Genomic DNA, 25,468 nt, shown 5'->3' with positions numbered 1-25,468 from the left:
AGAAGAGTCTTCTTCCTCTTCTTATGCGGTGTAATCGTTATTATTGTCCGGCTGGAAACGACGCTCAGTGAAGGATGGTCCGCCCGGACAATGTCGGGCAGAAATCAGGAGAAAATCGGGAGGGTTGGCAAGTATGTATTAAACACAAAAAACACTTTACATTTTAAGTGTTTATATATTTGTATTGTCATTTCTAAGTTACATGTAAGTGTGATTTAAACAAGAATAGCTAAATAAATAAATCTATATATATAAAAGCTCACTGGTAAGTGCTGCTATTTGAGCTATTTTTAGAACAGGCCAGCGGGCGACTCATCTGGTCCTTACGGGCGACCTGGTGCCCGCGGGCACCGTGTTGGTGACCCCTGTTCTAGAGCAAGAAGGATCCAATTCAGACGACAGGATGATTTTACTAAAAGTAAATATCACAGGAAATATATGAATCACAAGGTAAATTGCAATCATGATTAATGTCAGATATATGTAGTAGGGCTCGGAGATTTGGACCAAAACTCATATCTCAATATTTTTTTCAAAATGACAATATAATTTTATGAATAAAAAAATTTAAAAAAAAGAAATGTAAATCTCGATATTTTTAAGTCAATAAAGTCTGGCCGTGACCAGAGAGACAGTTCTGGGTTAAATTAGCTGATGTAAAATGCCACACAGGCACATTTATTAACAAAAACCTCCACAATATGTTCCACTTTTGCTTTTTGTCCTCTAAGGGACAGCACGTGTGAGTGAGTTCTGTAGTGTGGCTTGTTTAAGGGAAGGTCTGGGTTAGGATGCACTCAGAAATCCATCAAACTGTGTTTTTCATGCTGTTCTGAGAAGTAGTGAAAGCAGCCACTCCTAAAACAAGAATTTTAATATATATATATATATATATATGTAATTTTCTGTATTGGCAAAATAGAAAACTTGATGTATCCAGCCCTAATATGTAACTGATTTTATTACACCTAAACCAGTGATTTAAAAACTGATTTTTACATGGTATGCGCAACTTTTACAAACGGCGCCTCATAGTGGAAGTGTTAAGAAACATGGTCATTTTGAAAGTGTACTTTATTATATTTAAGATGCCAGTTATTGTCCATTTATTCATTTATTTTTACTCCAACTATCTTGAGCTTTTCCCGGATTGTATCTGACCCTAAAATTGGGCTCAGAAATCCACTTTTCGAAACATGATTACACAGAAAAATAAATAAATAATTTTTTTTTTTTTACTTCCACTGCATCAGATCTTTTCAACTACTTCAGACTTATCCATAGATATAAAATGCATTATAATTTTCAAACTGTTTTTTATGTTTGTATGGACTTTTTTTTATCATGAGAACCCCTGATTTAGTAAACAGCAAAAACACCAAATATGCAAAATCTCCAAAAATAAGGCTTAAAGTGAAATATTTTTTGATGAGTATATTACAGCCTAAACCATGACAATAATTGATAGCAGAATTGATTCGAATGCATTATTATTTTTGGCACAAGGACAGTTTTAAAGAAAAAATAACATTTGTACTCTTCATATACACAAACTGTCCATCTCATAAAAGTGCAATAAAAATATACTCCATGAATATTTTTTTTACTTCCACTGCATTAGATATCTTCAACTACCTCAGACTTATTCAAATATATAAAATGTATTGTAATTGTCAAACTGTTTATATGCTTGTATGGACTTTTTATCATGAGAACCTCTGATTTTTCAACAGGAAAAACATTGAACATGCAGTATTTCAAAAATGAGGTGCAAAGTGAAATATATGAAATGTTATTATTACAGCCTTTACCATGACAATAATTGATAGCAGAATTAATTTGAATGCATTATTATTTTTTTGGCACAAGGAGAATTTTAAAAATAACTTACACTCTTTCTCCATGTGTACGCAAACAGTCCATCTCATAGAGGAGCAATGAAAAGGTAAAGACATTGTTCCTTCTCTTTGGCACATAGAACACAGTGGTCTTATTGTGTGTGAAGGCAAACAGAGGAAAGCACCTCCCTACATGTGTTTAGTGTTGAGCAGCTGCATGGACAGCTCAGGTTTGCTGGACCTCAGTGGTCCGACCAGGGCCATCCTCCTCTTCTGCAGCTCATCAGCCAGAGGAACAGATGTAAAGAAGTTGTGTGTAGGGACATGGTGGCCCTCAAGCTCATCCATCAGCTTCAGTACAACGTGCATTTTCTGGTTGCTGAGGCAGATCTCCCCAAATAAACTTGGATTGTCTATACATAGGAGGTCTGAACGTCACACAGAGCCCAAATGTTCAGGCCATAGTTCCCTGGTTTGGAGGGCATGTATTGCCTGAATGAACAGCAAAAAGACTAAAAAGGCCCATTCAGGACTCCTGATCCAGGCCAAAGTGTAGTGAATTAGTGGTATAGGGTCAAAATTGTAGGCTAAAAAAAAAAAAACAGCAGTCGTTTCATGTGAGGGAGACCTCAAGATTTCTCCATTTGGTGACCTCCATTGAGAGGTGTCATATATAGTCCACTGCCTCTACTTCTACCTCCTCCTCCTTCAGGTCATAACACCTGTTCCCCTTTATTTTGAAGGCCTGGGCTTAGATTTGTTCGGTATTAATTGAAAAAGCATGACAATGTGTCATGATTACAGTGTATGGAAAATGTGTGGTTACAATGGGAGTCAAGGGGGAAAATTTGGTCAAGAGGTTACAAGTGTCAGTATGATGCATACAGTATCTCCTTTTCTATACACTTCCAATACACAGGGTTTTGGAATTAAGCAAATAAACATGAAAGAACAATTGTGGAAAATTTTCAAACAGCTAGCCTATAAAATGACCAGAATATTGAGAGGCAAAAAAATAAATACACAAGATATAAATGTATATGTGTATATATATAAAAGCAAATAAGAATAAATAAAGTAATAATAATAATGACAAAAAAAAGCGAAACAACAAAATTATATCAGACAAACAGGTAAACAAAGATAAAATAAAACCAGTGTAAACACATAGATATAATATACTGTACTGTACATATTTAGATATACAAAGGAATTGCGGTGTGTTCCAAGTTGGCCTGTACAAGCCATGAATGTCCTGTTACACAGAACCGTCAAATGTACACTAGTCTTCTAAAGACGACATACTTTTACTAAGGAGAGAAAAGGGCCTGAACAACCTCTTACTGTATATATGGAGGTGGATTTCTGTCTTTTTTGTTCAATCAAAATAAATAAAATAAAGACCTTTTTAATGAAAAAAAAGTTTACTTCAATCAAAAATAAATATTTTCAGAGACAACCATCAACATCCAAACATCACCAATAATAAAACAATCCAGATATTATTAATGTAGACCAGCAATGAGCACAGGCTGGTGTCCTGTTACATCATTGTATGGAATGAGTAGAGCAGAGGTTCTCAACCTTAGGGTTAGGACCCCATTTGTGCTCGCGAGACACTGGGAGAAGGTCGCCAGATGTCTTCAAGGAACTAAGCTTATTTTTGACCCTTTTTTCTGCAACGACACCAAACTTGCCATATTTTAAACTATTTTCGTCATGTTTTCTTGCAATATTTTTGCCCCTTTTAATGCATTTTGCTACATTACTCTCATTTCTGCCACTTCTCCATCAAATTTCAATGCCTTTTCTGCAGACTTTTTTGGTACTTACAAACAATTTCCACTACTGGTACCACCTAATGTCGCATATGTTGACCCATTATTGTCACTTTTAACCATATTTTTTGCCAATTGAACTACATTTACGATTTGTCATGCCCATTATTTGCCAGTTTAAACTAATTGTTTGTACTTTTTGCCACTTTTAAGCCAATATTGACACTCTGAACCCTTCCTACCACTTTTTCTGTGTGTTTTGGCCACTAATTTGCAACATTTAACCAATTTCGCCATTTTTGGTAATTTTTAAGTTTATTTTATTTTGCAGGTTTTGTTTTCATTGAAAGCACACACACGTAGGTGACTGGTGACCAGCAGTTAAATTTTGATGCTCTAAAAAAATTTTTTTAAAGTAATTACTTAAAACACCAAAAAAAAAAAAAAAAAAAAAAAAAACAGATCAATCTCATACCGCACAACCACAAATACACAAAACCCAAGTTACTCAATTAAAAAAAAAAAAAAAAAAAAACTCAATTTTTTTGATTGATTGTTTGAAATGTTTTATTTTTTGAATGAATAATACAACCCAGATCTGGCCTACACACAAAAAATAAAAAAGCCTTTTCAATCAAAGAAAAAAAGTGTCCAAATGCAATTATTTGGGTCTCAAATATTTATTTTTTTTCCTTTTTTATTTGATCTAAAATATATTTTTTTTGATTGAAAAGGTTTTTTGATGAAAGTGATTTTTTTAAATTGAAATACTACACCGCCATCTAGTGGACATCTGTGCCACAGTCCGGTCCAGGGTTTGTAAAGGAACCAGATCCGTAGGTTCCTGACCAGCTTTCATTGATAGCCGGAGTGGGTTTGGCCTGTGGTTTCCCTCCACACACGGTCACTCATCAGCAGCATCAACCCAGCAACCAGTCAGGCTCAGAGTGCAAGTCATCCTGACTCACTGTTTTCTGCTGAGCAGCCCGGACAGCAGACCCACAGACAGCGGCCCTCTGCCCACACCACCACCCTGTTCACTCGAAAACTAGCCTCGGTAAAGCCACATGGAGCCTGCGGACCTCACCAAGAGCACCGGGGCTGGGGAACTGCTACAACACGCCGCCAAGCTCACCTTGCGGCTGCACTACAGGAACCTGGTGAACCGAAGCCGGCTGAAGAAGAAGTGTCCCGGTTCCCCCGGAGAGGAGGTGAGACCCCCCCGACCCCGAGGCAGTCCCTCTGAGAACAGACACGTGTTGCTACTCACCTACTGTGTAGCATGTTAGCTTAGCACAGGAAGTAAACATTAGACAGCCTGATAAACAGAAACACCTCCAACTAACAGCAAATGTTATGTTATGTTTATTTTTTTTATGTCAGCAGAGCAGTTTAAGTCCAAACTAATGAAACCAATACTATAAAAATATTGAATGGTTCACCGTCATTTAACATACTATTCAAATAAGAAGACAAAATGAATCTAACTGGAACTAAGTTTTATTTCACTTCTTTAATCATCTGCTATTTTCCTCAAAAGGACCCACAATGTTCCTTTAACTGTATGTTGTTTCTACATGTTGTAACTTGTAGAGGTTTTAACTTACAATAGGGTGAATAGTTCAATTGAGCAAATCTTTTCACACACCTTGTGTCTACATTCCTGTCGTCATGGATTTTGCAAAGTCATTGTCACACTTTCATTTGTATAAGTAGTTACTGTGTAACTATATACTTATTGTTGCTTTATTAAATCCTTTAGCTTCCTTTTTAACCCATTATTTTATAATGTGTGGAGGTTTTCCATGAATTTTGCCCAAAAGTCACATTTCTAACATTTTTTAGAAGTTATACGTTTTTAAGAAATATTGTTTTTTCAAAACAAACATGATTGCGTTAGTACTCATTGTATATTTGTGTCGTTGACAAGCTTCTCATCCTGCACTCAGATCTCATTGCATTGCTTCAATACGTGCTGAAAGGATGGATTGTTATTCCCATTTCAGTTATTTATTGACTTCTGCTGTCACGTGCTCTTTATGCCTTTCTATCTAACCCCTGAACAAACTTAAGAATAAAATGTTTCTTGGTCTCCGACTCTTGTGGATTTTGAGTTCATTTACAACTTGATCTTTGCAAAGTCTAACTCATATTCTTTGTAATGTATAATCCACTGCAGCTCTGTGTCTGTCTTTAAAGTTTATCTTTCAGCACCAGCAGTGGTGTCACCAATCTACAGCTTTAAAATCACTTTGTCTCATCAACATTCTCTGACTGTTAATCTGTTTGATTTGTCAGCTCAGAGACTGCATTGAAGCCACGCTGAGCGATTGGTTTTCCAAGCCGAGGCCCCCAACTGAGGTAAAGATTATTTTTATTTCAAAGGAGCATTGGAGAAGGATTTAAAGATCAGACTCCATAGTGACACCACGTTGGTTAGTGTAACTGCAGCCATCAGCCAAGCCACCACGGGTGCACAGCTGATACTGTGGATAGAGGATGGACACCCGACAGAACCCGGGCGGGTCGGGTTCTGTCATATTTTCAGAACTGGTGATCGGGTTCATTCACATAGTGTCGTTTGCGCTGGAGCGTTCTTCCTTTCCTGCTGCAGGAATTCAGACTCTGAAAAGCACTACAAAATGTATCACACAATCTTTTTTAGACAATAGGTAGAAATATGTGTTTACTCATTCTCTTTGGTTTAGAGCGCTTCATCACCTATTAGCATTAAAAAAAAACTTAAATGAATGTTTATTTTTTTCTCAAATCCTAAAATCTTTGTCGTTCTCCTAAATTTGGAATGTGGTAGTTGTGATGTGGAGCAACCTGCATAGCAGCCATTGCTCCCAGAGGCTTATGACAAGGAATTCAGTGAGAAAAATGTGGAGATAAACATCAAAGGGAGATGGTATTCTGAGTGAAAGAAGCTGTCAGTTTGGATGATCACACAATACAGGCAAACAAAGGCTTTGTACCCGAGGGCTCCAGCGTCTTCTGACGCTAGGCGGACAGATGGGAGCGTAAAGTATTCAGGGAGGAAGTTTTGCATGAAGAATATTAAACCGTTGTTTGTTTTATTTGTCTCAGGGAGATTCACTGAGAGCTACTCGGCACAGTTTATTTGATCGTTTTATGTCACTCAGCAAATCTGTTTTATAACTCTACTTACTTACCACATTAAGGCGTGGAGCTCTTAGCTTATTATTTACAAGTTGAAGCAACAAGGCCAACACAAAAATGCAAAACAATTCAGCAATAAGTTTGGTCTGTGGGTTTCTTTTGGAATTTCTCTAAATTGCCTGGTCGAAGTAAACAAAGCAGCATAAGATCATTTAAGCAGTTTTCTGACCTTATTTTCATTAACACCTAAAACCTCAAATTTAATTGCAACTTTATTTGCTTGTGCAGCACATAAGGGTGTAAGAAAAAACGATTTAGTGGGAAGATCGCGATATTGCACTGCACGAATATCGTATTAATCCAAAAAATGTCCAAATTGATTTTTTGAATCTAGTTTTTTAATGGAAAAAACATTTATTTGCGCAAATATATACACACCACGTAAACGCCTGGTCACTAGTTGTTAGTGAACCACATCAGAACTTGTTAAACTACCTCACTCCAATACATTTTAGCTTGGAAGTTGATTGCACATCATCCATTCATTTTCTGGCCTGCTTATTCCTGTTTTCGGGGTTGCAGGGGTTTGCCGATTCCTATCTCCGGCTCACACTGGGCGCTAGGCGGGAGTACACACTGGGCAGGATGCCAGTCCATCACAGGGCAACACATACAGACGACCACTCACACTCACATTCACTCCTACGGACAATTTAGAGACTCAAATTAACCTATAGTCATGTTTTTGGATTGCCGGAAACCCACGCAGCACGGAGAGAACATGCAAACTCCACACAGAAAGGACCCAAGTGATGGACTTTATTTTCATAAAACATACTGGGCTTTTTTATTGATGTGGTTACTGTTTTTAAGAACTTAAGAGTCAGAATTTGTTGTAGAATCAAAGGTTCAACTATTTTGAAAAAAGTAATTTCACAGTTTGGTAAACATACCACTTGTTTTTGATATTGGTACTTGAATTAGTTACCACTTTATTTGTTCTTGCAAGTTTAAGAAAAATGAAATAAATGGTACTTCATACCATTTTATACTTGTAAAGATGAAATTTGTAATTATTGATATTTGCAATGTTTATCATATTGTTTATTATCGGGCGCACCCCTAGTTGCATATTATTTATTTATTCTGATGTTATTTTCTTGTCATGTCATGCAGCACTATCCAGAGACGGTTGACTTCTTCATTGATGAGGCAACAGATGCCATCACACCTGAGGAGAGGGAGGAGCTAAAGGTTTCAGGTGGGTTAGGTTTACTTCTGCTTGCATGAGTGCAATCCTTTTGTACAACATCAGCCTTCCTGCTAGGAAGTCACATTATCTGATTATTTTATCCTAATTTACCAAATGGGATTTCTTTATGAGCCTGAAGATGTTCAGTCCAATGTATTTTTGATTCCAGATGTTTGTAATGCAGGTTATTGAACAACCAAATTAATGAGGATAAAAACATTATTTTGTTTTGTTTTCACAGTGAAACTCTTCCTTTGTGAGTCGAGTCAGTCTTCTATCAGAGATGCTGTGCAGTTGGGTAAGTTTGACGTTCAAACTTAAACATTGGATTAATTGTTGTACATCTGGACTAACTCTGTGATTTGTGACGTGATTGTTTCTCTCGTCATCAGCCTGCCACACTCTGGCCGTGTCTCAGCTAGACTCTGTGATCATAGCACCTCCTGGGCCTCAGGAGGGAGAAAGCCAAACTTTGGCAAACCTTCAGCCCTTCTGGGAACAGCTGGAGTCATTGGTCAGAAATCAGCAGATCGCTGCCATCGGAACCTCAGACCTGGACAAAGATCTGCTGGAGCAGCTTTACAACTGGGCTCAGGTCAGAATGCAGACGAGGATCTTTAATATACTGTAGAAGAGTCATGACTTATGATGTTAGCATTTGAGATATATTGGGGAGCCACTCCTGACAAAATGAGAATGAATTAAAACTTTATGAATGTGTTTATTCAGGTAATTCATAAGCCTTGAATAAAGGAGAGGGGTTTGTTTCTAATAATAATAATAATAATACATTTTATTTGATGCCAAACCTGAAAGTGCTACATGATTAAAACAATACAACACAACATACCGGTATATTAAAAAACAGGACTAAAAAGAGGCATTAACTCTTAAAATAAGTTTCTGTAAAAAGATGATATTTAAGTTTTTCTTAAAAGTGTCCACTGTTTGCGGGGCCCTGAGGTGGTCTGGGAGGGCGTTCCACAGGCAGGGGACAGCAGCTTCAAAGGCCCTGTCGCCCATTGTTTTGAGCTGTGTCCTGGGCGTGACCAGACGGTGCTGTTGGCCTGACCGGGTCCTGTTGAGGTGTGTGGTGTGAGCAGATCTTATATTCTATGCGGGACTGAATGGGTAGCCAGTGCAGTGTACGGAGGATGGGGGTGATGTGCTCGTGTTTTTGCACCCTCCTCAGGATCCTGACAGCACTGTTCTGAACATACTGGAGCTTTTGGAGGCTCCTGCCAGGGATCCCTATGAGGAGTGCATTACAGTAGTCCAGCCTGGAGGCGACAAAGCTTCTCTGTAGCAGGAAGGGGGGGGGGGGGGGGGCGCAGTTTGGAAATAATATGGAGGTGAAAGAATGATGAAGCTTGCAGATGGAGGTGACATGACTGTCGAAGGAAAGGTGGGGGTCAAATTTAACCCCCAGGTTTGTGTGAGAGGGAGAAAAAGGAATGGTGTGTCCAGAAAATAAAACACAGGTGATTGGGGAGGAGCAGAGTTGATGAGAGGTTCCAGTTTGAATGGCTTCTGTTTTTGAGCCATTTAGCTGCAGGAAGTTATGACTCCTCCAGGCATGGAGCCGTGGCAGAGGGGGAGCAGGGGGTAGTGACTTTAAGATATAGTTGTGTGTCATCAGCATAGCAATGGAAATTAATTCCATGCCTGCTTACGACACGACCCAGGGAGATCATGTAAATGGTGAAGAGGGTTGGACCGAGTATGGAGCCCTGGGGGACCCCACAGGTGACAGTGTGGTGTCTAGATTTTGCATCCCCCAGAGCTACGCACTCGGCTCTGTCAGTGATGTAGGAGCGAAACCATTGAAGGGCTGTGTTTCTTTTTGTAAACCATCAGTCACCTTTTAAAATGTGTTACATTAAACATGCGGCCAGTGTTGAAGCTGCACAATTACGGCCAAAAATGATAATCGCGATCATTTTGATCAATATTGTAATTGCGACTATAATCACAATTATCATATTAGGGAAAGATCTGTGGTTTTTTTGCGTTGCTTTTCAACAAACAATATGTGTACAGTTTACAGTGCAATGTTAAGCTTTAAAAAAGAATTGTAAATTAAAAATAAACTCTAAGAAAATAGACCCAAAAATGAGTTGGGATGGACTGTTGATCTGTCCAGGGTGTACTCTCGCCTAACGCCCAATGAGAGATGGCGATAGGCACCAGCAGAGCCCCGCAACCCTGAAAAAAGGAACAAACGGGTCAGAAAATTGATGGATGGAACCCAATATTTAAAAATGTACCAAAGGCTAACTGAATAAATACACTATTACAGCTTGCGGAGCCCGTATTTTAAATGTAAATATTGCCGACGATTTGGTTAATTTAATTGTGACAACCAAAAATGTGATCACGATTAAAATTTGATTAATTGTGCAGCCTTAGCCAGTGTAGAAGGGTGAGCTATTAGTTTTATAATACTGTCTGTGTTGTGTGTTGGAGCAGGTGAAGCCCAGCAGTAACCAGGTGAACTTGGCCTCCTGCTGTGTGATGCCTCCTGACCTCACAGCCTTCGCTAAAGAGTTTGACATTCAGCTCCTCACACACAACGACCCGAAAGGTAGAAGTCTCATCTTCTTTGCAGTTGGTCAAGCTCACATTTGTTCTGCATTCATGTTTTCAAGAGGGTAAAGTGCACAATACACAACAAAAGCCTCAATGACTTCAATCCTACAAACATATTAGCATTTTAAAACGTCTCTGTTTACTCTGAATCAGTGATGTAAGGGTTTATTTGTTAGTGTGTATTAATGTTAATGTGTCGCTCAGAGTCTGACTCTCATCCCATCTCAGCCTCTTCAGATAGAAACTGAACAGAAATCATTCACTGAGTTAATCTTCATTTGTATTAATTTTACTGGTACAAAACATTCCTTTCAGCCTTTAGGTTTGTGCAGGGTATTGGGGATCGGTAATGAAATATTTATATTCAGTACTGATAACTGGCAATGATGCTTTTGAAGCCATCAGTTGAAACTGAAATATGCTTTTCTGATTCAAAATAGATGCAGACGTCCTTAAAACAGCTGATTTACCAAAGATGCACACATTGATCTGTCAATGCTCAGCCCCATGTGTGAGAATGTGTGGGTTTCTTTAACGTGAATGAAGTTCAATGTTTGTCTTTTATGCTGTTTATGGGTTGATTACTAGAATTTTATTTGAAATAAAATCTTAAACAGGGGCTTTGAAACCTATAATTCAGACGTTTTATTACATTTTCACATCATTGAAATCCTGTTTTATTTTTATCGTTGTTAGAAATGGATTCATAAAAACCTTTTGATCCCATGAAGATTTTTAATTTCTTGCTTTAATCCCATTAAAGGGAGCTGTTTAAATGGCATCAAAGAGAAGATCTTTGATTTATGCAGCTTTCAATGGCAGGGGCCCCAGAAGTATTTTGATCTTGGTTTAAGATTAGAAATCACATCTCCTTTTGGTCACGAGCAAAGATGTGATGGTGTTCATCACCACAGGAATGATTAGATACGAACACTTAAGTTTATCAAACTATCGAGCAGCTACACAAACACCATCAGAATGTTGCAATGTGGAAGAAAACTTTGAGAGCAGCTCATCTTAGTCTGGTTTTTCCCCGCTGTCCGGTAATCCCCACCAGTTGCGTTTTAAGTGCGCCACGGTGCACTCCGGTTGGACGACTGTGACGTCACGAGACAGAGGAGTTCTCACGATATCTGGCAGAGGACACCGATAGACTGGGATGGAACCCCCGACCTCTTGATCAGAAGACGACCCCTCTACCACCTGAGCCATGGTCACCCAACATTAAAAATACAGGGTTTTATTGTTTTTTTTTAAATGATGATGGAAATGATCTTTATTAGAACATACAAAGATAAAAAAAAAATACAAAGTTCAGTTTTGGTCCAACATCAGGTGGGAGAGGAGCAGAAATGATTAAAAACTGTAGAAATAAATCCATTCAAGAGGCACTAAATAATGTTTCTTTCCACGTATTTACAAATTGAGATTCTTTAAAATGTGTTGTCACTCATTCCATCATTATGCTTAATAGTTGTTTGTGCATAGTATTCTGAGCAAATTGTTGTAGTCGGAGTCAGACAAAGGGGGTACATGGATGGATTCAGAAATTGGAGAAAGGGGGTACTTGAGTCTAAAAACTTTGAGAACCTCTGCAATAGACCATGAAAACTTTAAAAAAAAAAAAGTCCTTCTTTAATAAAGCGGGCAGCTTCTTGTCCATAACATTGTGGATGATATAATATGAGTCAGTAAATCCTGCCAAGCCTCACAGAGAACGTCTCTTCATAAATCATTATGATGGCATGTGAAGGTTCTCAGTCATGTTGATATTTGTAGCATAGTTAGGGCAACATAACCTGAAGTACTCAACAGAGCTACATCCTATTTATTTTTTCAATTGCATAGTAGTCTGAAGAAAATAATTTTTCATTTGAAGATCTAATGTGTCAATCTATGGTTTCTTAGGTTTGTATTCAAACGTCCTTTCTCTGTTACGGTTTCTTACAGAGCTGATGTCGGCAGCCACGTTCCAGGAGGTGCTGCAGGAAGGAGTGCAGGACCCGAACATCGGCGACTGGAGGTTAGACTGGGTCCTACGCTATTCTGTCATCGTCGAGAGCCGAGGCATCATCAAGTCAAAGGGCTACCTCGTCAGTGCAGGGAAAGCCAGCCCTTAGCACCAAAAGGAGAGACACGCAGGACACGGCCATTTCTCAAGGATTACTTTCTCATTCACACAATGTCAAATCAACAGATCTACCTTCCTGTTAAGGAAAAGTCTTTCTTGAAGCAGAAAATAAATTAAATTAATTATTATAGTATAATTTACTGAAGTCTTACTGAGCTCAACAGTAAGTAATGGAAAAACTGACCTCTGTTTCAAACACTGGCACATTAATGGGTTAACTAACCTGGTTTAGGGAATGTTAAACCTCGTATGATTGGCTTTTTAAATGTTTTGTACAGTCCCCAGATATGAAGTGCCTCTTCTGGCTCCTTTCTACAGCTATCCTGTCTACTTTTATACCACAGTGTTTGATAGGGTGTCAGTAAGGAAGAGGAATTGAGCAACATTATTGTAGAGAATTTTTTTTTTTGTGTTGAGGAGGAGGTGAAGAAAATCTTGAAAGATGACTTCGATCTTCCTGGTTCATACACATTCCTTACTTTAGAAGAACAATTCACTTCAAAACCAAACATGTTTGATTGTTGCCGACTGAGTTAGACGTTTCCAGATTCAGGTAAAAAAAAATATATGTGAAATCAAAGTGACTGTAACAGCAACAAACTCATCTTCTTACTCGTGTTTCTTTTACAGCACTGGAAACTCCACACTGATTTCTAAGTGGACTTTATTTTCCAAACAGGGTACTGCAAGCCCCCAAATGATCTGCAATGTACACATATTTATGCTTTCATACTATATCTGTATATTATGAATTGGCTTAATTAAAAACCCTATTTTTTTGTCATTACTGGTGTGAAAAGCTGTTTATTAAAATATTAGCAAAGAAGGCAGGCAGTGTAGAGAATAAGTGACAAAATGTTAAACTTATTACTGCTTTGTGTGTGTGTGATGCCATATTAATACATATATTCTATTTTTATTACAGTTTATATCTCGTGCTTTCTAAAATATTTTGAATGATTCCTTCATGTATTATCCATGTGTTCGCATTCCTATTCTTACAAAAGCAGTGTACAGAGTATATTAGTCAGGCCATTACAATGCTTACACACATGCACTCCTATCTCCCAATAAGAGACTCCAGTTAACCCAGCATATAGATTTAAAAAAAAAACTGGAGTACAAATAGTAGAAAGATCAGATAAGACTAGGCTAGTGACACATCAGATATTACCATGAACTAGGAAAATCATTGTAAAGTGGTAACTCCACTACTGAATATAAAGTCGTCTGTACTTTAATATCCATTGTAGTACCTTCAGGAATGAGGTGTAATTAACAAGTACTCGTGTGCAGGAAACCGTATACAATTAAAGCATTATTGGCTGATTTAAAGGTGGTTCGAGTTTTTCTTTTCTTTTAATGTCAGTCAGAGCTTTACATTCTATTCAGTTGACAATAGCCAGATGTAATCATATCTTATGATAGAAACAAGACTTAAATAATTAGTTTTTTTTATATATGTATTTACTAAAAAGTCAATAGTAGTAATAGTATTACTACAATAGTATTTTGAGTATGTGACCGAGGCAGCACAAGAGAAACTTAATTGCGCATGCGCAATTAAAACCCAAGAAATCGTGAAAAACATTAGATTCCTTTTCTGAAGATATCCTTTGGTGTACGGATACATGTGTCTTTATTTTTATTTATCTTATCTTTGATAATGATCGGTGTTTCTAATGCACCATGTTGTTGTTTGCCAACCGCCAAAAAAACTCCACATAGAGAAGAAGAAGATCGGTGTTTCTGTTCGGTGATCGATTGCTCAAACTGCGCCTCGACACTTCCATTGATTAGTTCCGCCTGTAGACCGGAAGTGGAGGTGAATGAAGACGCGGAGTGCACGATGGTGGCCACGAGGAGAGGAGCTCGCACAACATCCTCGGGTAAAGGGACCCCGGACCGGAGCTCAGAGGTGCAGGTAGGACTACAGAGTCGTCCGGTAGTTCCCTATGATCCAGTGAACGTAGACCGGCTCTTAGATCGCGTGTGTGATCAGGCGTCACGTGGACCTCAGCCTCACGCTCTCAGTTTGTAAACGTGTCCCGAAACAAACAAATCAGTAAAAATACAAGATACTTGTGTATTTACATTAAGGAATACAGACAAATATCATCTAAATCAAAGCGCGTTCTCCTGTTCGTGCTCTGATGGCGCAAACCACAACTGCTAAAAGTTCTGTTTAAACTTACTGTATAATTTTAAATCTTTTTAGCTTGTCTTGGGTTGTTTTTTTTAAAAAATACGTACCCTCCCTCTCTCAAAAATTAAACCTAAGATAATAAACTATCTTTATTGATTAGGGATCACCAGCGTTTCTGAAGCTTCTTCAAAAGTACTAAATAATCCGAAGTGCTACCAGTTTAAAATACACCTCAGAAATACTCAAATCTGTACAATATTTAAACACATTTTACCACAATGTTTCAGTGAAAATGAACATTTAAACATGTTTAATTTTATACAAAAACGTATCAAATGCAGAAATGACTACATTTGTCCTCTGTATCCATCTTTAAGCTTGAAGCCTGGCAACAAATCCATATTTCAGTGACTAGTGCTCCTAATGCTGTGGTATCTGATGTTTACAGTCAAACAACTTCTATAGATGGGAATGTTTATGCATTTGTAACATGGTCCACTCACAGTATATGATTAAATAGTTCCTACTTAACATTTTCAATGATGTCACATAAACCTTTACTCCAACATTGTTCACTGTTACCTGCATCTAACCATTGTTAACACACTAAACCATTTATTAACCATACAAGGTCTTAAATGGAACCTTTAAGGTAGTGGTTCCTCAACCTTTTTGGGGCCGTGACCCCATTTTGATATAAAAAGTTTCTAGCGACCCCGCATTTTTCACACAGAGTAGCTGGGAATAGTTAATTTTATTTGAACTACATTTATATTTGAGAAAGTTTATGTATAGAATTAGGGCTGGGCGATTTTTCCTTTAAAAAAAAAAAAAAAAACAATCTCAGATTTTTTCAATTAAAAAATGATTTGATTTTCGATTTTTTTTTTTTTTATTTTATTTTTTTTTTTAACACACTTAAAAATGACTGCAGACATTAGATTTATTGTCCAAAGTGCAACTTTATTGCTGTGATTATCCTCAAGAGTTAAAATGCATAGAACAATCCCTAAATAAAAAAGTAAATAAGGCTCTGTCATTCAACAATTTCAAGCTTTAACCCAGGTTTAAGCAAAAGTGCAACCAAATCAGATAACTACATATTCTATAACATATAACATTACAATTAAAAAAATACTAAAATTTTCCCTTAGCATCTCAGCATAGTGAGAATAAAAAATTAAACATGCCTGTGGCACACACAGCCTACTCAAAGGGTAAACACATGTAAACAAAGAGGGGCTGGCTCACATCGGAACACGAAAAAGTCAGAAAAAACTGTGGTGGAAAAAATTAATTAAATAAAATTCAATTGTATTTTTTTTTTTTTTTTTTTAAATTTGAATTTGCAAAATAAAAATAGTTTTTATCTACAAATTCGATTAATCAATTAAATCAATTTTTTTGCCCAGCCCTTCATAGAATAGTTATTTATTATGTGGGATGTAATTTGAAAAATATGACAATTTAAAAATATAGTTTTAATCTGTCATTTTTTTTTTTTTTTAAATTACTAGACCTTTCAGTTGATTCGATGGTTGAAATCCCTGCTTTAAGGGATTCTTGTGCAATTGGATCATTTTCTAAGCTGTTATTTTTGGCTTTAAAATAGTTCATTGTCACAGTTTGCATAATTGTATTTTAGTGTCAAATTAAAACTCAATCTGTTCCATTTAGACATTAGTCTGAACGTACTGAGATCTAGAAATCAAAGCAAGTGCACAGATCAGCAAAAATTCTCATATTTGATCCTATATATATATATATATTTATTTTTAGGGGGAATAACAAGTTATTCATGAACTGTGTTTGGTTTATATTCCACAGGCCACTCCCTCTACTCCTCGGCGGTCAAGAAGAGCTGTGAACCAATCGGAGAGCCGCTCCCAGCAGGTCCCTCCAGAGACGTGCTGCCATGTTGAGGAAGCACAGTTAGGATCTCCCTCCAGGAGGAGATGCACCCGAGCCTCCAGACTCCACAGTCCAGAGCAGCCGTCCACACCCATTGGATCCACCCACGATGGCGATGTGTCAGACCTGGAGTCCTGCAGCTCAGTGGTTTCAGCCAACGAAGCTTTACTGACTCGCAGCCGAAGGAAAAGAACGCAGCTTCAGCCTGAAATTCAGGAGAACGAGGAGGTGTCCGAGGTAGAATCCTGCTCTTCTGTATTATCTGCATCAAAAAATAACCAAAGCATCCGCCGGAGCACAAGGAGGAGAGCAGTTGTTAACATTTTTGATGCATCTAATGCTGACTCGGCTGATGGGAAAAAAGAAGCAGAGCATGAGACGGAGTTTGAACTCAAGAGAGTCACCAGGAGTCAGCGTAGACCTCCAAGATCAAGCACAAAGCCACTGGCTGAAGAGTCTGAGCTCTCAGATGCTGACAGCTGTGCTTCCAGCGTCTCAGGAGCTGATGTGTCCAAGTCTGCATCCCATCGAATCACAAGGTCCAGAAGGATGATTTGTCCAATTCCCATTCAGCTGGACGAGCTGACGGAAGGATGTTCTCCTCCTCCCGTCACCACAAGTCGACAAACCAAATCCCCGAGGAGAAAAGCAGCAGCTGTGGATGTCACCGAAACCCAGTCTTGTGACTCTGATGGTTACGAGTCAGGGCCCGCATACCCTGGGGGTCCCCGAAGAAGTGTCCGCACCCGAGCTACAGCTTCTAAAGCTGTGGACTCTGAGTCTCAGTTGTTTGAGGTGCACTCGCCCGTCTCCATGCGGAGCAGAGCGACTCCCTGCAGCAGCCGCACAGGCAGCAGCAGCAGCCGCAACGCCCCCACCTCCACACAGACAGCTGTGTCTGTGGAACCAGCTGAGGAGGAGGACTCTTTCAATGAGTCCAGGTTAGAAACCACAGTGATTGATGATGCAGACTGCACGCTGCAGGAGGAAGAAAAGAGTCACGTGGCAGAAGAACCAGGAGAATATGTAGGAACCACTGATGTAGAGAATGGAGATGATGTCACAACTGAAGTCATCTCCCATGATGAACCTCCTTCAGAGAGAGTAGTTTGTAGCACAGAGGAACCTGCAGTGACCAGCCATCACCAGCAGGAGGAGCCACCTGCAGAAGAGAAATCCTCAGAGGTGGAGAAGCTGCAGGAAAATGTTGAATCATCAGAGCCGGCAAAGCTCTGCCAATCAGTGACGGTAACAAAGTGTGAGGAGGAATCTGAAGTGTTTGAGGAATCAGAGGAGAAGCAGGAGGTCCTTCATCTTGCATTGGAGAAGGAAGAAAAGGAGGAGGCTGTCAATTCTGGGCCCAGGGAGGAGGAGGAGAAGATGGATGTGAGTGTGTGTGGAGTAGACGTTCAGCAGCAGGAGGAGGAGGAGTCCACCGAGGCCTCATCGAGCCAACAAGAAGCCACAGAAGAGCCTGATTCTGACCAACATCCCAAACAAGAAAAGACAATCAGCCTGCTAGACAGCACTGACGATGAAGATGAGGAGGAGGAGGACAAGATGGAGGTGACTGTGTGTGGAGCAGCTGTCCAGCAGGATGAGGAGGAGGAGGAGTCCACCGAGGCCTCTTCGAGCCAACGAGAAGTCACAGAAGAGCCTGATGCAGACCAACATCCCAAACAAGAAAAGACCATCAGCCTGCTAGGTGGCACTGATGATGAAGATGATGAGGAGAAGATGGAGGCGAGTGTGTGTGGAGCAGATGTCCAGCAGGAGGAGGAGGAGTCCAACCAGGCTTCATCCAGCCAGGAAGACGTCACTGAAGAGCCTGATTCTGACCAACATTCCAAACAAGAAAAGACCATCAGCCTGCTGGACAGCACTGACGATGAAGATGATGATCAGGAGGAGGAAAGTGGTGAAGAAGAGCAGGAGGTTCCTGAAGAGGAACCGCAAGGAGAATCTTCTAAACGATCGGATGCAGCTTCATCCGTTGACGGGCTGTTTATGATCGACACCCGACCTGGACAGGAAGCTGATAAGCAGTATTACAAAGAACTGAACCAGGAGGAGACGACGGGTGAGGAAGTGGAGCGACAGAAGAAGAAAGAAGAGGAGGAGGATGAAGAGTTTGTGGACGAGGAAGCTGATGACGATGAGGATGAAGACGCCAACGTCCTGTTCTCGGGGAGAATCCCTCACTTGTAAGTATCTAAAGGCGAACGAGGGAAAAAGAGGATTCAGTCACACACAGTGTAAATAACTTCTGCATTAATGAGGAGAAAAATATTTGCTGTGATATAAATTCCTTTATTAACTCAAGCCAATAGAGCATTTTCACTGTCAGTATCACTGGATCTAGGGCTGAACGATTTTGGGAAATCTAATTGCGTTTTTTTTTTTTTTCAACATTGCGATTTAATATGCAATTATTTTTTCAAGAGTGTCTTGTCATGTATTTTTCAATGAACACAAGTAATAAATCAATTGGTTTCATAATAAAGAGTTTCAGATTTATTTAAACTTTAAATAAATATGAAATGTAAATTTTAAAGCACAGATTACAACAATAAAGCAAACAAATCTGTGGCTTTACCTCTTCAACATTAGGGATGGGTATACTACTATTCTTATCGATACCCTTAGGTGACGTGATGGGTCCACCACGTTACTTAAAGTTCCGTCAGTTTTATTTTAGCTCATTTGTTTTTAGCTACCCCGCTAACCCTTTTATTTTAGCTCTAACTCAGGAAATACCCTAAAATGTTACATTTTTTTGTTAATGTATTTTTAAAGGTGGAATTTGCTGTGTAAAATATGTTAAAATGAAAAAAATATTTTTGACAAAAGTGGGTTTCGAACCCACGTTAGCGGAAAGAAGGATCCTTGAGTGCGGTGCCTTAGACCATTCGGCCATAATGGCATTACGCTTATGTAGAAAAGGTCTGGAAAACGTACGTTTCCGGGCTGTTGATACGTTTCCGTATCAGTAGACACTTCGTTTCATTAAAGAATATACTCAATTGTCGTCTAAAGCAATTTAATTTACAAGAATGAGCAGCAGTCACATGCTAATGTTGGAATGAGTTGCTGATTTTAGGGCTCTCTCATTGCAGACAATTTCATAGATTACCTTCAAGAATTAAATAACGAAATCCCAAAACTACCTTTTTCTGCTGAATACAAATGTATTTGGGTATGACGTAGTGCTGGTTATTGATCCTGGTTCAGCTCTCAACATTTTAGTCAAAGTATTTCAGTTTGGCATATTTTGTTGTAAAATGTCAGTGACTGCCCTCTATGGGTTGAAACCCAGCTATTACAATTGATTTTTGTCATTGGCTGAGAACAAGAACATGTGACGTTTTGGGACCATTTTGCATCACAAACCAGCACTGTTAGCCCCACCCCTTTTATTAAAACTATCACCTGTGGGCTATACGATCTGTGGTGAGTAGGTTGGATGGAGAGAACATTGAATAGAAAGGTATAGTGAGTAATCAGTAGCTAGTTAATATAGCATAGATTGTTCATTGAATATTTTATAGTAAAGACTGGGCGTGTCTTAACTGCTCCAGGAGCCCCGCCCATAATCAGGGCAATTTTTGAATTTCCCTCCTAGTGGCAGGTCAGGAGAAAGCAGGGGTTTAGTTACTTTTTAAGTGCTTTAAAAAGTAAATCTAATATTGCAATAAGGAAGAAAACTTTGCAAATGCTTTAAAATGTAAGATGTGATTGTTGTAGTCCAGGGAAACCAATGAACAGAGCAGTGTTAAACAAGTTTTAATAGGAGTAATTGTTTAATTTGTATTCTAATGTTGAGAGTGAAAGCCCTGCAGCTGCTCATTGTCCTGTTTATTTAGGAAAGACTTGTCCAGTCGCATCGACCCCGGCATCAGCGTGAAGCAGCTCGGAGGCTTATACATCAGCTTTGATGGCAGCAAATCAAAAATCGCTTCGCTGCAAAAACAAAAGGAAAAGAAGATCCAAGAGCAGGTAACAGTGATTGATTGGTTTCTTCTGTGAAGGTGATGTTGCCAGATGAATAATTCACTTCCTAGTTATGCAAGGACGAGTAAATCCAATAACACCTGAGAGTTCTTCATGGATTCCCTGTACTTTCTGCTGACTTTGACCTCTCCGAAGTGCTCCTAAAGTTTGCAGCTGTTCACTGTTATAGTTTGTGCTGTTATTGTCTGCAGCTGATGAAAAAGAGTGTGATTGGACCAGACTTTGAGAAGAAGGATGCGGTTCCTCCGTACAGCGAATCCAAAAGGGCCTTGAAGTTGAAACGGAAGGTACATTTTACAAATGTGGCTTTGATTTGCAGATTCTTTGCTTTTCTTTACATAATTTCTGTCTGTGTTAACTTTATTTATGGCGTTAGTGTGAGTTTCCAGAATCAGACATGATGTTTTCAGCATAGCTACAGAAGGAAGCTTGGCGTTTGTTGCGATGATTAAAGGGACTCGTTGCGTATTAAACTTCAGTAAGCAATAAATAATACAAAACATTGTAATCAGTAACTTACCATCAAAGTAGTGCAATCTTTTCACTGCTTTCTTTCTCAGAATCATTGTCCCATATCACTTCTAGAACTAAAGTGTTAAAATGTAAAAACCAACTGATCTTGTGCCAGTTATCCATGTAACATTAAATATGACTTAAAGCTGCAATGTGTAGAATCGTGAGGCACTCCTCACTCCCCCCTCCCCTCCTGAAGAACTCACCGGTCTTCTGGGGAACGCTTGCGTGCACGCGCACAACTGTGGAACTCTTTGCGACTGTTTTCTCCATAGAGACTAGTAAACTAATGGACTTTATCTGGTATTACTGGAGAGTTTTCTGATGTTTTAGAGACATGAACGCACGTATCATTCACTGCTGTGAGGACAGTAAGAGGCTCAGAGCCGCTCCTCCTCCTGATCCCAGCTGATCAGAGCAGATACACACTCCATACTGCAAATGAAACGTTTCTGTTCTGTCTCTACCTTAGATAATGTTTCTCTTAGTTTTACAAGCGATTTATTCCATCAGTTATCACCATCGCTGTTTGACTCGGCACAGTCCGCCGCATACCGAGTCAGAGGAACCTCCCCGGATTCCGTTCCTCCTGAACACGTTTGTGCCTTTATTCTGTTGCTTCTCCACCTCGGTCTTCCTTTGCCAAAAGCCACATTAGAGACTTCAGCTTGAATATAAGGCCATGGGACTGTCACTACGCTCAGATCATGAACGCGCATCGACTTTTGATGAGCAGCCAATAGTAACACTTAAAACAGTTCATGGGCTCACCCTGTTGCTAGAAAGATATCTGATTGGCTGAAGTCCAGTGTCACGCTCCTGTATAGGGCTGAACAATTTTGGAAAATAATCCAATTGCGATTTTTTTTTTTTTCTTAATATTGCGATTGCAATTTAATATGAAATAATTTTTTCAAGGGCCTCTTGACATGTATTTTTCAATGAACACAAGCAATAAATTCATCTGTTTCATAATAAACAATTTCAGATTATTTAAACTTTAAATAAATATAAAATATACATTTTAAAGCACAGATTTCAACAATAAAGCAAACAAATCTGTGACTTTATCTCTTCAACATATAGAAAGAAAAAAATAAGAAATTGCAGCCTTTGCGATTAGAAAATCGCGTTTTGATATCGCCATAATATCGCAAATGCAATGAATCGTTCAGGCCTCCTCCTGCATTTCTAAAGCTCATTTAGAGGACCAGAGATTCACTGTCCACTCGTAACACTTTGGATTACAATATGCAATATAATATGATGATTATGGATTTTTGACCAAATAAAACAAAAATAAAACCAACATATTGCAGCTTTAAGGCAGTAGCGTCAAATACAAAGCAGTTTTATCTCAAGTGGGCCAAATGTTTTTCGCTTTCAGTTTTGACAATTCCATTTTATACGAAACAATCGTTTTTTTCAGAAAATGTTAGTTTTTATCTCCTGTGAGGAAACAAAAACAAGTACTAATTTAAAAAAAAAAACAAAAAAAAACTTATTAACTCGGTGCCATTGACAAGATAACTCGTCATTTCAAATCCAAACGCTCAGTGCCATTGACGTTTACAGCAGCGCAAACTCGACCAGAGCATGTGTGGAACTCATGGATAGTGTGGCGATGGTGAGATAAAACAATAAAAAAAAACGGGGAACGCAGTGCGGGAGAAAGAGGAAGTTGCGTGTGTGCAGACTGACGGGAGAGAAAGTTGGAGGAATGCCAAAATACAGTAAAATCTATTCAACTCTGACCCAGATAGCAAAATAATAATAATTTTGCCATCAAAAGCCTGGTCTGTGTTTTTTTTTTTTTTTTTTTTTTTGTTTTAATATAAGGAAACAATGTTCAGATGTTAGAGTTGTCGCTAAAGCAAAAAAATTGCTTTGAAGTCATTGACAGTTTTTTTTTTTTAGAAAAAGGCTTTTTTCTCAGCTTTTTGCTCTGAAACTGAAGATTTGTGTAAAACTTGCTCTATTCAACGACTGATAACAAAACGAGCCAGAAACAACTTCTTTTTTTTTTTTGATGAAAGTAGAGGCTTCAATCTTTCAGAATCTGGTGTCATAGTAGAAAATATTTTGTGGGTCTTTAAAAATCAGTTAAAATGCTCAAAAACAGCTGGCACTGAGGGGGGTAGAAAATCTGAAAATGGTTGGCACTGAATGAGTTAAACACAAAAAGCTGTCATTTTTACTTTCTGTTTCTAAATGTATTTTTGTTGTAAATACTAAACATTTGACTTTACTTAAACAATCTGCTTTGCTCTGTCTTTGGTGCTTTAACTGAGTGCAAAGGCACACAGTAACACCTAAATAAACATGAGTTTTATTTAGATAAATGTACTTTTTAATTTGCTATCAAACCTGCTTCAGGCTGGATGTGAAATCAGCATCAACTGTAAGGCTATTTAAAGTGTTTTGTTTCCCCAGCCTGTCGCTGCTTTGCTTCCAAACTCATTGAAGTGTGTTTTTGTCAGACGGAGAGAGAGAAATCAACTGGAGACGCTTGGTTCGATATGAAGGCACCAGAGATGACACAGGAGCTGAAAGGAGACCTTCAAGTCCTGAAGATGAGAGGATCACTGGATCCCAAGAGGTTCTACAAGAAGAACGACAGGGACGGCTTCCCCAAATACTTTCAGGTCTCTTTGCTCAAACAGTTCACTGCAGTAAACAAGCGCTCATACATATTTACAGTCCACTTCATGAATATCTTTAAACTCATCAGGTGTTTTTTGGCGTGTGCAGCATGGGGTTACTGCATAGTCAGCACTTCTCAAAGAATTTATACATTCAGGTCAACAATATTGATTGTGTGTGCATGTGTGTGTGTTACAGGTTGGAACAGTGGTGGATAATCCGGTGGACTTCTATCATTCCCGTATGCCCAAGAAAGCGAGGAAGAGGACGATGGTTGAGGAGCTGCTTTCTGATGCTGATTTCAGACAGTGAGTCACAGCCGTTTAACGCACTTTTTAACATGATTTTGATCAGCAGAAGCTTTGAAGGCACCTGTGTCTAAACTGTAACTACTTTCCTCTCTAGGAAAAACAAAAGGAAGTACATGGACATTATGGCAGAGAAGGCAGCACAGTCAGCTGGGAAGAGGAGGTTTAAGAAGAATACGTTTAATAAAAAGTGACTCCAATGATGTGATATTTTTTAACAGACTGAGAGCCTTTTTTAAAAACACAATAATGATAGAAATGACTGGACATCAGGCAGATATTGTATACATGCTTATATTTATTTATAGGTGAAACAAATCTATTTTGAACCCATCGTTTAACAAAACATAAATATGACTTATGCTAACCTGTTTGCTCATAACGAGAAATAAAAGCTTGGCCTTTGGTAACATCAAACAACTTTTGTCTTTGTGTCCCTAAAACGATCAGTTTAGAAATGGATCAAAGATTGATTTTAAAATACAGACGGTCTTTATAAACATGAAAGTGGGTTGAAATGTCAGCATTGCTTTTTGGGGTTGTTTGGGAGCTCGAAACTAAAGAGGATGAAGTCATAATGTTCACCCTCAGCTAAGTTCACATCAATAATTCATATTCCAGTGAAAAAAATTGAAAACATAATTTACTAAACTCTGACAGGTAAGCAACGGCTTATGCCCTGATCATCTAGAAATAAATATGTTTAAAGCCCACACCTGCTTGTTAGGCTATCTGCACTACATTAATCTAATCTAACCGAAAAGCACAATATACAAGCATTAGTAATCTTATACGACCACACAAACTGATGCACACGTCTGTAATTACATAAAACACAAAGCCTTATTTACATGTGTGCTTGCTACATTAATTTGATAGAAAAAAAATAGTGTGATAACTGACTATAATTACCTACCATTTTTTTATGGTCAGACAATTAACAGTCATTGCCACTAGAATTGAACCCAGTATAAATTATGTTTAGGTTTACCCATTATTGGTAATCTGACACTGGATGGACAGTACGCAGCTAATACCGTGGTTCAGTGGTAGCATGGGTTGTCCAGTAACTGAAGGGTTGGAGGTTCGGATCCCGCTCTATCCAAGTCGTCGTCGTGTCCTTGGGCAAGGCACTTTACCCACATTGCCTTGTATGAATTGTGCATGAATGTTGGTGGTGGTCAGAGGGGCTGGAGGCACAAAATGGCAACCACACCTCTGTCAG

The 25,468-nt window shown here is 38.8% G+C and overlaps 2 protein-coding genes across 3 annotated transcripts; both read left to right on the top strand.

Moving 5' to 3' along the window:
- The first annotated feature begins 4,459 nt into the window (after positions 1–4,459).
- gclm (glutamate-cysteine ligase, modifier subunit) lies at positions 4,460–13,630 on the top strand. 2 transcript variants are annotated; one of them, XR_003673900.1, is made up of 8 exons: positions 4,460–4,827; positions 5,915–5,977; positions 7,916–8,000; positions 8,233–8,289; positions 8,384–8,586; positions 10,461–10,575; positions 12,531–13,264; positions 13,342–13,630. XR_003673900.1 is itself a non-coding variant. In XM_028444429.1 (7 exons), the coding sequence occupies exons 1-7, from the start codon at positions 4,684–4,686 to the stop codon at positions 12,698–12,700; spliced, it is 837 nt and encodes a 278-aa protein (XP_028300230.1). In that variant the 5' UTR covers positions 4,460–4,683; the 3' UTR covers positions 12,701–13,630. The 2 variants fall into 2 exon arrangements, 1 of the variants encoding a protein (XP_028300230.1); XM_028444429.1 differs by having other exon boundaries at positions 12,531–13,630.
- Positions 13,631–14,522: 892 nt separating this feature from the next.
- On the top strand, positions 14,523–24,644 carry dnttip2 (deoxynucleotidyltransferase, terminal, interacting protein 2). Its single transcript, XM_028445433.1, has 7 exons — positions 14,523–14,635; positions 16,685–18,972; positions 20,632–20,764; positions 20,971–21,066; positions 23,773–23,937; positions 24,134–24,243; positions 24,341–24,644. Exons 1-7 carry the CDS (start codon positions 14,561–14,563, stop codon positions 24,435–24,437), a joined length of 2,964 nt encoding a protein of 987 aa, XP_028301234.1. The 5' UTR covers positions 14,523–14,560; the 3' UTR covers positions 24,438–24,644.
- The last annotated feature ends 824 nt before the right edge of the window (positions 24,645–25,468 follow it).

This window comes from Gouania willdenowi, chromosome 4, assembly GCF_900634775.1.
Source record: "Gouania willdenowi chromosome 4, fGouWil2.1, whole genome shotgun sequence".
Lineage (NCBI taxonomy): Eukaryota > Metazoa > Chordata > Actinopteri > Blenniiformes > Gobiesocidae > Gouania > Gouania willdenowi.
The sequence above is the reverse complement of the archived record's forward strand: the minus strand, read 5'-3'. Positions and strand labels throughout refer to the sequence as shown.